The 14,316-nt window shown below is 39.9% G+C and overlaps 1 protein-coding gene across 1 annotated transcript in view; it reads right to left on the reverse strand.

The window, feature by feature from the left end:
- The window catches only part of ITGBL1 (integrin subunit beta like 1), a 352,195-nt gene that overhangs the window by 19,155 nt on the left and 318,724 nt on the right, over nucleotides 1-14,316 (reverse strand). Inside the window, exon 8 of the mRNA XM_075562608.1 lies at nucleotides 6,444-6,560. Within this exon, the coding sequence (XP_075418723.1) occupies nucleotides 6,444-6,560 (117 nt within the window). The remainder of the gene's footprint in view (nucleotides 1-6,443; nucleotides 6,561-14,316) is intronic.

The following is a 14,316-nucleotide window of genomic DNA, read 5'->3' on the forward strand; positions in this document are numbered from 1 at the left end:
ATGGATGAAAATGTCGACACCTAGTGTATTTAGAGTTCACTCCACCAGGTCAGAGTGTCAATCATGCTTTTAAATTTAGAGATTCTGAAAATATTGTGTAACAGGGTGTTGGGGGCAAAAAAAAGGCCTGATGTGTGGCAGAGGGGGACTAGTTTTACCATCACCACGGACCTGCGCACACAGCCAGATCTCAGTGTGCCAGTTTGGGGCAAAAAAAAGCATGCCTCTGGCCTCATACAGCTTATTCACCTGGTCTCACTTTGTACAACTTCTTTTTGTTTCCATGAATGCAGACGGACATGAAAGGATAGGACTTTGACGCCATTGAAGAGGTTAAGAAAAAAACAAACGAGAAAATTGCTGTCAGCTATCCAAACAGATGATTTTGAAAAATGTTTCCAAGAATGGAATCGCAGATTTGACAAATGTATTAAGTGTAATAAAAAGTACTTTGAGGGTGATAGTCATTAAAATGAATTAAAAATATAACTTGAAAATATCCTGTTTATTTTGGGTATTCCCTCATGTGAGTGTACATACATGTATAATGTAATCATCCTCCTAGAATTAACCCTCTCTACCCTCTCTGTGCAATACAACTGACTGACAAGCAAGTATAAAGATGCACACCAAGTGAATGATAAGAAGAGCAAAGGAAACACTCAGTAGGATGTGCAAACATATGTGCATAGGTTCTAGTGCAAACAAAGAGGCAGAATTTGAGGCCCTGCAACATTAGCTCATTTGGCTCCTGTGAATCTGAGGTAAACAAGTGAAACAATGATGTAACCTATACAGGCAATCGTTTACATTTTTAGTATCTTCCTTACCAAAAATCGCACAAGGAACTTATTCTAATATCAAAGGGAATTTTAGGAATAAAATAAAATATGTTCCAAGAAAATTTATAAGACTTGTTTTGTTTACATACTTGAAATGATTAATAAATATTTTAATAAATTATAAAACATGCATTGAAATGCTTAAATGTTCTCTGACCATTAATTATTTAAATTTAGGAAAACTCTGACTTTGAGAGTATGGGTCCAATTATGATGCTAAGAGATTTTTCCCATGTCTTGATAGGATTTGAATGGTGGTGTCCAGGAAATCCTCTTCCTTGGATACACTGGAGCAGCAGTAAAGTCGCCACCAAACTTGAAAATTTCACTCATCTCCTGATATTGAAATTCCATGATTGCACACACATTGCCTTAGCTCCATGTCCTAATGTCCTTACCAACTGTCTTCAAGTCAATTCTAACTTGTAACAATCCTATAAGACAGCAAAGAACTGCTCGCTTGAGTTTCCAAGATTGTAAAACTTCCTGGGGTGTTCTTTCTGATGTGGTTCTCACCACGATGCTCATCAAGTCTGCTTGTCATTGAAACCCATAAAAGAACGTGACCTAGAGTGAAACTTGCCCTTCAACTACCTCCTTTCCCATCCAGCACTTGCCCTACCTGCACTAAACTGCAGCTGGCCCACGTGACGGTCTCAAATCCTTTCAGTATACACATCGGTGTAACCTTACACCTGGCAAATCTGAGCACCAACCACGTAGAGCCTCGCCATCTCTGGATGGCACCTGTACAAGTTCCACTGGACCTCACCCCTCTAGTGCCTCCAACACACAGCACATGCCCACCGTGGCACTCGATCATTCTTTTGACTGCACACCTTGCTCTTGCCCACACTAGCTACAACACTTTACATCAAAGTGAAGGTCCAACCCAAACACCAACATTTTTGAATAAAATGTTTTTGCTATTTTAATAACTTCTTTCTAATTAGTTCTAACCTTTCTTTCTTCCCCTTTAAAAAATAAATGTTTTTGATATTTTTAAACTACCCTTTCTTTGTTTTCTCTTTTTAAATGTTTCCTTCTTTTCTCTTTTCAGTCTCTCCTTCCATCTCCTTTCTTCCTCAACTTGTTTTGAGATCTCTATTATTCCTCTCTCGCACCATTTTAAGGAGTTAACTACACCCACATGGCCCAACCTCCCTACAACATCCAGACTCAAAGCATATTGGTGGAAATGAACAGGCTGTGGAACTTCCATAAAAAATAATTTAGAAGAATGATAGTCTTGTACTTTCATAGGACAGAGAAAGAGTTCATAGGAACAAATAAAAGCATAGAAAAACAAGAAACATTATCCAAGCAAAAGGAACCCAAAAGACAAATATTAAGATAAGAGAATTCCACAACACTATGAAAGAACAGAGTAATGTAATTGAAGAATTGTAAAGTCAAATTAGTGAGCTTAAAGACAAATCTAGTGACTATAATCTATGAGAAGAACTATCAACAAAAAGGGCAGAGAGTGAAGAAAACCCAAGAATTACATGTAGAAAGGGGAATCAATCACACATGTCAACCTAGAACCCGTAACCAGGGGGATAAATAATGGAAAAGTGGGTGAGGGGCGACGGAGCATGATGTACGATATGAAAATGATAATCTATAATTTATCAAGGGTTCGTGAGGGAGGAAGGGTGGGAAGGGGAGGGAGTGAGAATTAACCGAGAGCTGATATCAGGGTCGCAAGTGGGAAAAAATGCTTTGAAAATGATGATGACAGCATATGTGCAAATGTGCTTGACCCAACCCACTGGATGAATGTATGGATTGTGATAAGATATGTAAGAGCCCCAAATAAAAGTAAGGAGAAAGTAATATATATATATAATCCTGAGTGAAAACGTCAATACTACCCAAAGCAATTTATAAATAAAACGCAATTCCAATCTTGAGCCTAACTCCATTCTTTTTTTGTTAATCATATTATTAGGGACTCATACAACTCTTATGACAATCCATACACATCCATCAATTGTGTAAAGCACATCTGTACATTCATTGCCCTCATCATTCTCAAAACATTTGCTCTCCACTTAGCCCTTGGCAACAGGTCCTCATTTTTCCCCTCCCTCCCTGTTCCCCACTCCCTCATGAGCCCTTGATAATTTATAAACTATTATTTTGCCATATCTTGCCCTGTCTGACAACTCCCTTCACCCACTTTTCTGTTTTCCATTCGGTTCCCTCTTTCTAACCCACTATCCCTCAACCTTCCCAGTATCGCCACTCACACCACTGGTCCTGAAGGTGTCATCTGCCCTGCATTCCCTGTGCTTCCAGTTCCTATCTGTACCAGTGTATATCCTCTGGTCTAGCCAGACTTGTAAGGTAGAATTTGGATCATGATAGTGGTAGGGGGTGGGTGGGGAGGAAGCATTTAGGAACTAGAGGAAAGTTGTACTTTTCATCAGTGCTACATCACACCACCTTGACTGGCTCAACTCCTCCCCTAGACCCCTCTGCAAGGGGATCTCCAGTGGCTGAAAAATGGGCTTTGGGTCTCCACTCTGCAGTCGCCCCCCTCATTCACTATGGTAAGATTTTTTTGTTCTGATGATGCCTCATACCTGATCCCTTCGGCACCTTGTGATCACACAGGTTGGTGTGCTTCTTCCATGTGGGCTGGGAGGCAAAGGGCATTTATGGAGGTCTAAATAAAGACATGTACATATGCAAATATATTTATATATGAGGATGGGAAAATAGATCTATGTGCATATATTTATGGATTTAGTATTAAGGTAGCAGAAAGACATTGGGCCTCCACTCAAGTATTCCTTCAATGCAAGAATACTTTCTTCTATTAAATTGGCATTCTATGATGCTCACCTTCCTGACACAACCGCTGAAGACAAAGTGGATGAAAAGCAAACGTGAAGAAAGCTGATGGTGCCCGGCTATCAAAAGATATACTGTCTGGGGTCTTAAAAGCTTGAGGGTAAACAAGTGCCCATCTAGCTCAGAAGCAACAAAGCCCACATGTAAGAACACACCAGCTTTTGTGATCACGAGATGCCGAAGGGATAAGTTATCAGGCATCAAAGAACAAAAAATCATATCACCAGGTGCACACCTCCATGATAAGATTGCTGAGGATAAATGAGTACATTAGCAAATGTGGCAAAGAAAGCTGATGGTGCCCAGCTATCAAAAGGTATAGTGTTGGGGTCTTAAAGGCCTAACTCCATTATTTAAAGAAATGAAAAAATTAATTACTAACTTTAATGAAGAGACTCGGAATAAGCAAAGAACTTCTTAAGAAGAACAATAAAATAAGGTCTCTCACCACCTGACTTCAAATCCTACTGCATAGCCACAGTCATCAAACATCCTGGTACTGGTACAAGCATAGGTACATAGACCAATGGAGCAGAATAGAACACTCAGAAAGAAATTCATCCACTTAGACAACCCATCTTTGACACACGGCCAAAAAAATATTAAAAGGGAAAGAGAGTCTCTTTGAAGACAAATGTTGGTTCCAAAATTGGATCTTCTTGTGCAGAACAATGAAATGGGATCCGGAATGCACCCCATGTGCAAAAGTGAACTCAGGTGACATCAAAGGCCTAAATGTAAATCCAGAACTGTAAAGATCCTCAATTGGAAAATAGGGATAAACTTATGAGTCCTATTACAGGGCACAGGAATAATAGCAAATGTAAAGAAGGAAGCACACACTGTAGAATATAAAATAGATGACTGGGACATACTAAAAATAAGAGTTAATATGCATCAAAAGACTTCATCAAGAGAGTAAAAAGAGAACTCTCTGATTGGAAAAAATATCTTTATCAATGTCATAACAGAGAAGGGACTAATCTCTAAAAATCTAAAGAACACAGCAATATTTCAATAAGATAATAAAAGATCCATATGTGACATCCTCCCTGGGAGAGGGACGGCAGAGAAGGGGGGGAAGGGAGACTCCAGATAGGGCAAGATATGACAAAATAACGAGGTATAAATTACCAAGGGCACATGAGGGAGGGGGGAGCGGGGAGGGAGGGGGAAAAAAAAGAGGACCTGATGCAAAGGGCTTAAGTGGAGAGCAAATGCTTTGAGAATGATTGGGGCAGGGAATGTATGGATGTGCTTTATACAATTGATGTATGTATATGTATGGATTGTGATAAGAGTTGTATGAGCCCCTAATAAAACATTTAAAAAAACAAATAATTCAATAAAAAGTGGGCAAAGAAAATGAACAGAAATTTCACTCAAAAATGACATCCAAATGGCTAAGAAATATATGAAAAAAAATGCTCACAATCATTAGCCTTCTGGAAGGTACAAGAGAAAATAATGATGAGATATCACCTTATATTAACAATGACCATTCAAATCAAAACCAAGCAAGTCAAATCCCAGAAACCATAAAAGTTAGAGAGAGTGCAAAGAGATGGGAACACTTACACACTGCTGTTAGTGGACAACCATTGTGGAAAGTGATATGACACTACTTCAATATACTGGTTTGCACTGTCTAAAGAGAGATTGTATTTTATGATGGTGGTGGTGGGAAGGGCCAACAATAGTGACCCGATACACAACAGAATCAAACACTGCATAGTCCTCCACCAGCCTCACAATCATCCCCAGGCCTTAGCTCTTTGAGAGCATTCCTCTTTTTTCACTGCCCCTCCACTTTATCAAGCAAGATTTTCTGTTACGGATGCCTTGATATAGTGAATAAAACATAAGTAACTATCTTCCTGATATTCTCTGCTTTCAGCCAAGATCCATCTGAAAGCAGCAATGATATGCCGTGTTCCACACCCTCTTCTGAATCCAGCAGGAACCTCTGGTAGTTTCCTATCAATGACCTGCTTCAACTATTGTTGGATGATCATCAGCAAAATTTCTTGACGGTGATATCAGTGATATTGCTCTACAGTTTGAACATTCTGTTGATCACCTTTCTTTGGACCATCCCCATTGCAGCAGAAGTAACCACGCCTCCTATACGCCCCTAAACTGGTTCACTCGGGTTCAACTCTCTCTTAATAATATGTATTTCTACCCCAGGTGTACTGAGTCACTATCTACATTTTAACAAGGGGGCCAGGTGATTCTTATAGATCTTATAGGTCCCCAAATGGTTCGTATATATATACATATGTCACACAGGGTCACTATGAATTGAAATCGACTCATTAGAACTCAGCAGCAACAATCAACCAAAAAATGAACCTATTGCCATTGAATCAATTCCCACCCATGTAGACACGATTGGATAGAGTAGACAGGCGCTATAGATTTGCCTTTATGGGGACTGCCTGCCACCTCTTTCTCCGGTGGAGTGTATGGTTGCTTTGAACCACTAAGCTTTCTGTTAGCAGCCAAGCACTTCAGCACTGCCATCAGACCTCTAACAATAACAACAATCAAGCCCTAAATTAGGAGTTTAAGAAAATAAAGGCCATTATGAACCCAATTGCATATTGCACTGAGGTCTAATCTTATTTGTAACAGCAAATGTAAAAAGAAACACTGAGAGTGAAAGTGAAGTAGAATAGGAAAGGGAGGTGAAACAAACTTTAGGTAAGTGCCTTCAGGCCATGGGACGGACATTACCTCCACAGACCACACCATCCAGGTCTTCGCAGCGGCGATCATCACACTCACATGTCTTGCCATACACCCTGAGATCGCCTGGAGGGTAGCACGTGCATTTGCCGCATTCACATTTACCTGTAAAACAGAAGGCGAGAGCTCACTCATTCAGAGATGAACAGGACCGATAAAACTCTTAACGGAAACAAGCATGCAATTAAACCAAAGCTCCCCAGACCGGGTTGAATCTGTGCCTGACAGCAGAGCAGTACGTTTTCAGTACCTCATTTGGGTTAACTGAAGCTCAAGCATACGTGCCCAGGAGACCAGAAGCTAAAGTGACCATTGCTGACCCAGAAAAACTTTATGAGCGGGCTTTAAAAAGTTCATGGAAAATGCCATTATATTCTAATTCCATTCCCACCCACCCCCACCGATCCCCCGACTTTTCAAAGCACCCTCATCTATTTGTTACTCTCGATATTTGCTTTATTCATCTTGAAGAATAATCCAATTGATAACCTCTCTCTAGACATCCTGTATTCAACTGTTGTTGATACTTTTTAAGATTGTCTGTACCAACTCTACGGAAATGAATTAGTTGCATTTGTGGCTATTTTAGATCATTTTTATGGATATCAGAAGTAGTTTTAACCTAGAACACACATCGAACCCATGACAATATCGTTTTCCTAGATTTAAAATTAAAAAGTCAACATTAAAAAATAAGCTTTATTCAAAAAGTGCCTATTAGGATCTCGCTCAAATTATCAAGTGTCTCTAATTAAGTGGCAGGAGGAGTCTATAAGTGTCTACATAGGAAATTCTTCTTTCCTATACACTTTTAACTTGGTACAAGTTTTCCATGGAATTTCATTGCAACTAATTGACTATGGCAAGTTAAATAAAGTATACATTTAAAGAGAAGACAAAATAAAATGAATTTTGTTCACAGTTTTAAAATCTCTTAACTATTATAATTACTGCCATCATTACTTCCTGAGCTTTTACAAAGCGTAAAACATTACAAACCTTTGTGTTACATTTTGTGTTCAAAACATTACCCAAAATTATGACTATTAATCAGAGGCTTGTTGAGGTCATGTAGCTTTCCTTGGTGACCAGCTCATAAAGGATAGATTTCAAAGTCATTTCCATGCTCACTTGATTCAAAGTTTTTGTATCTAACCATTAAGTTATATTATATCTAAATATACTCTTAATGTAGCATCAGGAAGCTCAATGGGAAAGTCAATTCCTTTTGTTGGGAAGGAGTGCAGGGTTTCCAGAAATTCAGCTGGATGACAGCACTCCCAGACATCTGTTACTCTCTGTCATTAGCCCCACCGTCCTAATTACACAACCCACTGAAATGATCAGTGCTCCTTTAAGGCTGACCCTGCAATCTTAGTCATTCTATGACTGCACTGTTTTCTCGTTAACGAAACTTGGAGTTGGTAGATGATGGAGGGAAGAAAAATTAGTATTTAGAATCATGTAATTTCAAAGCGGTAATTAAAGATAATCTAATGCAGTGATTCATAATCTTTCCTGGCAGAAGTGGTGGTGTCACAGTCCTTTGAGAAGCTGGTGACAGCTATAGCTGTCAACAGTGTGGCTTGGCTGCCCTTTGACCAAGTTCCCTTCCAACTTGGAGGGAATCCCAAATTCAGCAGGAGAGAGAGGTCCATGTCTCTTAGCGATAATTCCCTGCTCCTATGCCTTTGTGATCAAAACTAGGACACACCAGATATACTTGGCCAGGACTTAGATTCTTGAGGGTGGACAGAAAAGGCTCCAGGTTTGTGGCAGCGTGACCAGGACAATAGCATGGCAGTTCATGTCCAAGAGTGATGGAGATCAGAACACCAGAGCTGGTGTTCCCAAGTGGTGGCAGCAGGCACTGGTTTGGGCAATGCCTTGCTTCTTTGGATTCTTGCATGAACTGGATAGTCCAAACTTATATTCTAAGTTGACCCTCTTTCTAACATCCCTTTATGGCTAAATATAATCAAATTTATTTCTCCCATTTGCAATCAAGAGCTAGTAGAACCCAATTCCTTCTTTTGAAAGTTCTACCAACATATATTTACTTCATATAAAATCTCTAGAGGATTCATCACTCCCCTTAAATTATTTAATTGATGATGAAATGTAAGCATGGTGAGGCTAAAATATGTACTTAAGGCTAGATGTTAGCAGTGTTCTCGATAAAAAATTCTCTATGTCCTAGTCATGCTTGGAAGTGTATAAAGTCTGCATTTTCCCCTGCATCTTGAAGAGACATGTAAATATGTCCAATAATGCAGGACTATCCATAGTGTGGCCCAGTCCCTTTCACTAGACTTTCATGTATGATTCAGAGAAATCACTAACATCAATCCCATTATCCCTGAGAGGTAATGCATTTCCAATTGCAATTGGGAGTCTTTTTGTTTTGTTTTTTTAAGTTTAAAGTTATATACCTATTGTAAGTTACCCCAATGTACATTATCACCTCTGGGTCTCTTCATAAAAGATGAGGTTAATAGTTGTATATACGTGTTGCAGCATCCTTGCCTCATTGTTCATGTGAGGGTCTTGTTTGTCTCATATTTCTCCTCTTGACTTGGCTAGCTGAGTGTTAATGTTCTGTCCTAGAAACCTTTTGTTTCGCAACATGTAATTCACATGTCTTCATACCAGAATATCATGAGCCACTTTGCAATTCTTAATTTGGGAGCCATTTTTCTATTGGAGATATTTCAATGGCATAGCAGGGCTACAATTAAGCTGAGTTAACTTCCAGAAAGTACTTTAATATCGTTTACAGGGTAGAGTGGCTTCTAATGAAAGACTGAAATGCATTTATCAGGAAAGGCTATTTTATTACAGATACAAAGGCAAAGAACAAGTACATTTTTATTCATTCAATTCACGTTTAAAATTGTATTCCTTTGCTATTCCAACTAATCACTTCAGTTCAATCACTACCAAGATTTATGGACAGACAACTTTCCAGCCATCACTCAAGGTAAGAAATAAATCTACCAAAGCTGTGCCACGGACAGGTTCTTCAAGGACCATCCCCATTGCAGCAGAAGTAACCACACCTCCTATATGCCCCTAAATATTGTGAGTCACTAAATATTTGACACAAGAAGGAACTATTATGCCATTTGTATATTGCTCCTGGGTGTCAATGTGTGGGTTCTGAGTCAATGTGATCCCAGGAGACAGAATAGAACTGACCTCCAGGTTTTCCTCGGCTGTGGTCTTGGTCGAAATGTCAACCTTTGAGTAGCAGTTGTGTGCTAAACTGTTGCATCAACATGTCACCTTCTTTTGCATCAACCCAAACTAAACCCATTGTCATTGAGTTGGGTCTGACACCTAGCATCCCTAAAGGACAGAGACAATCTCCATAGAGTTTCCAAAGCTGTCAATCTTGACAGAAGCAGACTGCTTCACCTTGTCCACTGAGCATTTGGTAGACTTGATCCATCCACCTTTCAGTTAGCAGCCTAAAGCTTGATACAAAGGGAGGTGTCTTCTATTTCATTTTTTGTGATCTTTCATGGTAAAACTTCCATTCAGAAAAGGATTGCTGAACCAGGACACAGATACATGTCTACTTACCTAATGCCTTCATTAGAGCTTCCAGAGTTCTAGCCATTAAACAGAGACTACAAAATATTCATCCTCTGACTTTAAAAACCTAATCTCAGATCCTTTGTCTGGGAAACAATCACCCACATCAAATATTACCAGGTCTTATGTCATGTTTGAGTCTTTCATCTATGAGGGAGCTGTTCTTTTTCTAATTGAAATTTCTCAAAATTCACTCTCATAAAACAGAAGATTATATAACTTCATTGTATAACCCTTCTCATGGTCCCACATTACCTAAAAGGCAGAAATTAAATTCTTCAACAAACATCCTCATAATTCATCCAGTTTCGTTCCCAAAGTATATCCCCACTGCTCATTGTGCACTCAGGCTCCAGAGGCTATGCATGCCCTTTATTTCTCCTCTCTGTTGTTTAATGTCATTTTCTGTCGGGCAGAATTCAAACCATTGTCCAATGCTCCCCTCACAACTCCTGTCTGCTACGAAGCCTTCCTTGTCACCTTGTTCTCGCCGAGTGCTCATCAAAATTACTCCCTTTCTCTGACCGCACTGTTCCCACACCACTATGAGAGCCTTGACCGTGTGTTTTATGCTAGTTACATATACTCCTGAAGCCCCTCATGGTTAGTGACCTCTTTGTGGTTCTGATTGACAATGGAGGTGTATCCTCCTAGCAGTCCCCCAGTAATGTCCTGGGGAGGCACTGAAGCACAGATATATTGCATACCCTTCCTTAATTTTATTCCAATGATTGTTTTAATATTATGACACAACTAAAGCTTCTCATAATTACCAAATCAATAACCTCATGAATTAGGACCAAAACAATCTCAGGAAGTATGTATTTTTAGCGCCAATAGATGTTATTCTAGCTAAATAGAGAAGAGGGTGCCAATAGCTAAGTTATCATTTTAAAAATTCAGACTCAGTTACATTAAGTGATCTTCTATAAGATATCAACAAATGTTTATAACCATTACTTTGTATGAAGCACTAGAAATTGCTGGGAGAGTAAATGATCAAACAACATATATGGAACTCTGCAGTCTGTTGTTCTACGTACCCTAAATTCATTTCACTTATCATCAACCGCCTCCTACTAGAAATCTTAAAAATGATGCTAGTTTTAGATATCAGAAAGGTGTGTTTTGCAGTTCAATTATTAAACCAACATTGTCAAAAGGACTCCTTTTTATCATTATAAAACTCATAAAAAAGCACATTTTAAAATATTTTAAAATAGCACCTTTCTTTAGCCACTACCCTAGTGAAGCTGAAGAATGATGCTATTTTCAAACATTAAAAAATATATAGTTTTTAGAAACATGACTCTTATCATGATTTAAACAGAGGTACCTTGGTGGTCACTGTGGGTTAGGAATTAGGCTGCTAACCACAAGGTTGGTGGCTTGAAGCCACCCCCCACTCCTTGTGAGAAAGATGAAGCTGTCTACTCCCATGAGAATCTATAGTCTCAGAAACCCTAAAGAACACTTCTACTCTGTCCTCTGAGGTAACGATGAGTTGGAATCAACTCAGTAAGCATTGTTAATGACGATAAAATGTATTATTAATATTATAAAACTGAGAGTTCAAATATTTTAGTACTTTCTCATAAAATATATAACCCCAAATAAACTAAACACACCAGTGCCACTGAGTCAACTCTGACTCATCATGACCATAGGATCAAGTAGAGTGCCTCCAGGGATTGCTAAGGTCAAACGTTACGAAAGCAGAGAGCCTCTACTTTCTCCCGAGTGTCTGGGGGCTTTGTGCTGTTTGCCTATTGGTTAAAAACTCAAAGCTTAACTATTGTGTCACCAGGACTCCTTATAAAATATAGAGATAACTGAAATATACTAGGACATCCCTTTATCCTGACCTTAAGCCCAATGCCTTCATCGTAAACCGTTAAAAGCATACATTAAGAAAGGAAGCATAACACAGGTTCAGAATGTTACAGTGATTTTTTTCTTCACAGCATGATACGTGAGGAAATATAACTCTGCATTGAGTTTAGCAGATTCCGTTCACTTGCATATTTGTTTGTATCCATTCTCATCCTGAGAAATCAGAGTTTACCTACAGACCACAGCACCCAGAATTATGATAGGTGAACAGCTGTCAATAATTCACTACCATCTATTTTGTATTAAGCACAATATTTGAAAATTCTTTCTACATAAGTGGCATATGATAAAAAGTACACATTAAAAGCAATTAAAATAAGAAGGAGAAAGGCTAGGTTGCTGTCAATGTTTGATCTTATTATTGTTATTTATATTTTTATAATAAAACATACCTTGGGAGACCTTCACTTCAATTACAAAACAAAAAAATGGTCCCATTACTTCCTGATCCCATTTTTTATTTAAAAAGGTGCATTTCCTGCCCCGGCGTGAGGTTCTCTGAGAGGAGCCCTGCATCATCAGCTACACCTGCCAGCAGGCTAGCAGCAGGCAGACTCTTTAGGACTGTATTTTCTTTCACTTTGTAAAATGGGAAAAACCACACTTACGGTACTTGCTCAATAGTTGGAGAGTAATTAGAGGCTCACATAAAACAGAGAAGAGATTAGCTCTTTACTAACATAGTCCTCCTTTGCCGAAAATAATAGGTTTACCATAGCACCCGGATTGCACTAGAAAAACTCCTGCCAAGTGCATCCCAAGTTCCCTTGAAGTTTCTATGAGAAGGAATTAAACCCTGGAGAACTCTAATATGCTGTCCTACTGGGTCTGACTCCAAAGAGATGACTGACTGATTGATTCGCTTGGTGCTGATGACAATCTTCCTTCCCATATCTGAAAGGGAAGAGATACCTCTCACTTTCCATTTTCAAACAGGAGACACGTAGCATTCCAGCCACATGGACATTACCCATCAGTTGCTCGAGCGGTTGCTGCCTCTTTCCAATAAGGAAAATGTCAATCCCTCTGCCTGTGCTTCTTTAGTACACAAGCTTTAAAGCACGTGAGCAAAAGGAAACAAGTAATATGGAATCGAGACATCTCAGTAGTCTGCTCTTCTGTGGTCTGTTGTCAATACTCCACCACCGTCGAGTCAGTGCGGACTCGCAGCACCCCCCACCCTCCCCACCCCGGTGGCTTTCCAGGGCCATCACTGTCCATGGGAAGAGAAAGCCCAGTCTCCAGAGCTGCTGGTGGTTGCAGTTCACAGCCCCGCGCGTACACCCCGCCCCCCCGAAAACCAGGGCTCCTCCGTCTGCCATAGGGTGTCTACAAAAGGGAAAATGGGAAACAAGATCTCTCGAGCTCACTCTTCTCTGCTAATTGAACAAGGAATAGAACACAATATCAAAAAGTCGCTTGGACCTCCAAAATAGATTACCTTCATATTTCCTCCTTCAGGTACCTTTTAAAAGTAACACCTACAATTGTTCAAGGAGCCCCTGGTGTTCAGGTGGGAGGGCTCAGGAGTTGGACAGCATGCAGGGTACTCCTTCAGATGAAAAAGAATTTTGCTTTTTGCATGCATTACTACTGTCGTTGTTAGTTGCTACTGAGTTTCTTCCAACTCCTGTGAGCCAGTCCTCAATGGAAAGGATGTTGCTTCACCTGCCCGTCTCCATGATTGCTGGTGGGCTCGAACCAGTGTCACAGCCACGGGGGAGGCTGAGGGTCATCTCATGCGTGGGCTCATCTCTCAGTTGTTTATAGAGAACTAGTTTCTTCTGATAGGGTTCTCATTGGCCATTTTCCTAAAGTAGATCACATAAACTACATACACCTTATAGTAAGTCTGGATAATACTTGGGGTTGATATTTCAAACCCCAGGTCATAAGCATGCATTTGGTTGTTCAGTAACATCAAGTGGGCTCCAACGCATAGCAACCTTGAAGCACGCCAGAAGGAAAAACTGCCTGCTCCCGTGCCATCCTCACAATTGTGCCTAGGCTGGAGCCCATGGTTGCAACCACTGTGTCAATCCATCTCCTTGACAGTTCGCCACCCCTGTACTTTACCAAGCGTGATGTCCTTCTCTAGGGACTGGTCTCTCCGGACAACATATCCAAAGTATCTGAGACCAAATCTTGCCATCTTTTTGTCTAAGAAGCACTCTGGTCATATTCTTGCAAGACAGATGGGTATTTCCTTTAGCAGTCCATGGTACCTTCAATCTTCTTCTCCAGCACCGCAATTCAAATGCATCCATTCTTCTAAGCTCTTCCTTATCCGATGTCTATCTTTCATAAGCATTTGAAAAGCACTTGAAATGTCAGGGTTTGGGTCAGGCACAACTTAGCCTTCAAAGGAACA

This window comes from Tenrec ecaudatus, chromosome 11 (assembly GCF_050624435.1).
Source record: "Tenrec ecaudatus isolate mTenEca1 chromosome 11, mTenEca1.hap1, whole genome shotgun sequence".
NCBI classification, from domain to species: domain Eukaryota; kingdom Metazoa; phylum Chordata; class Mammalia; order Afrosoricida; family Tenrecidae; genus Tenrec; species Tenrec ecaudatus.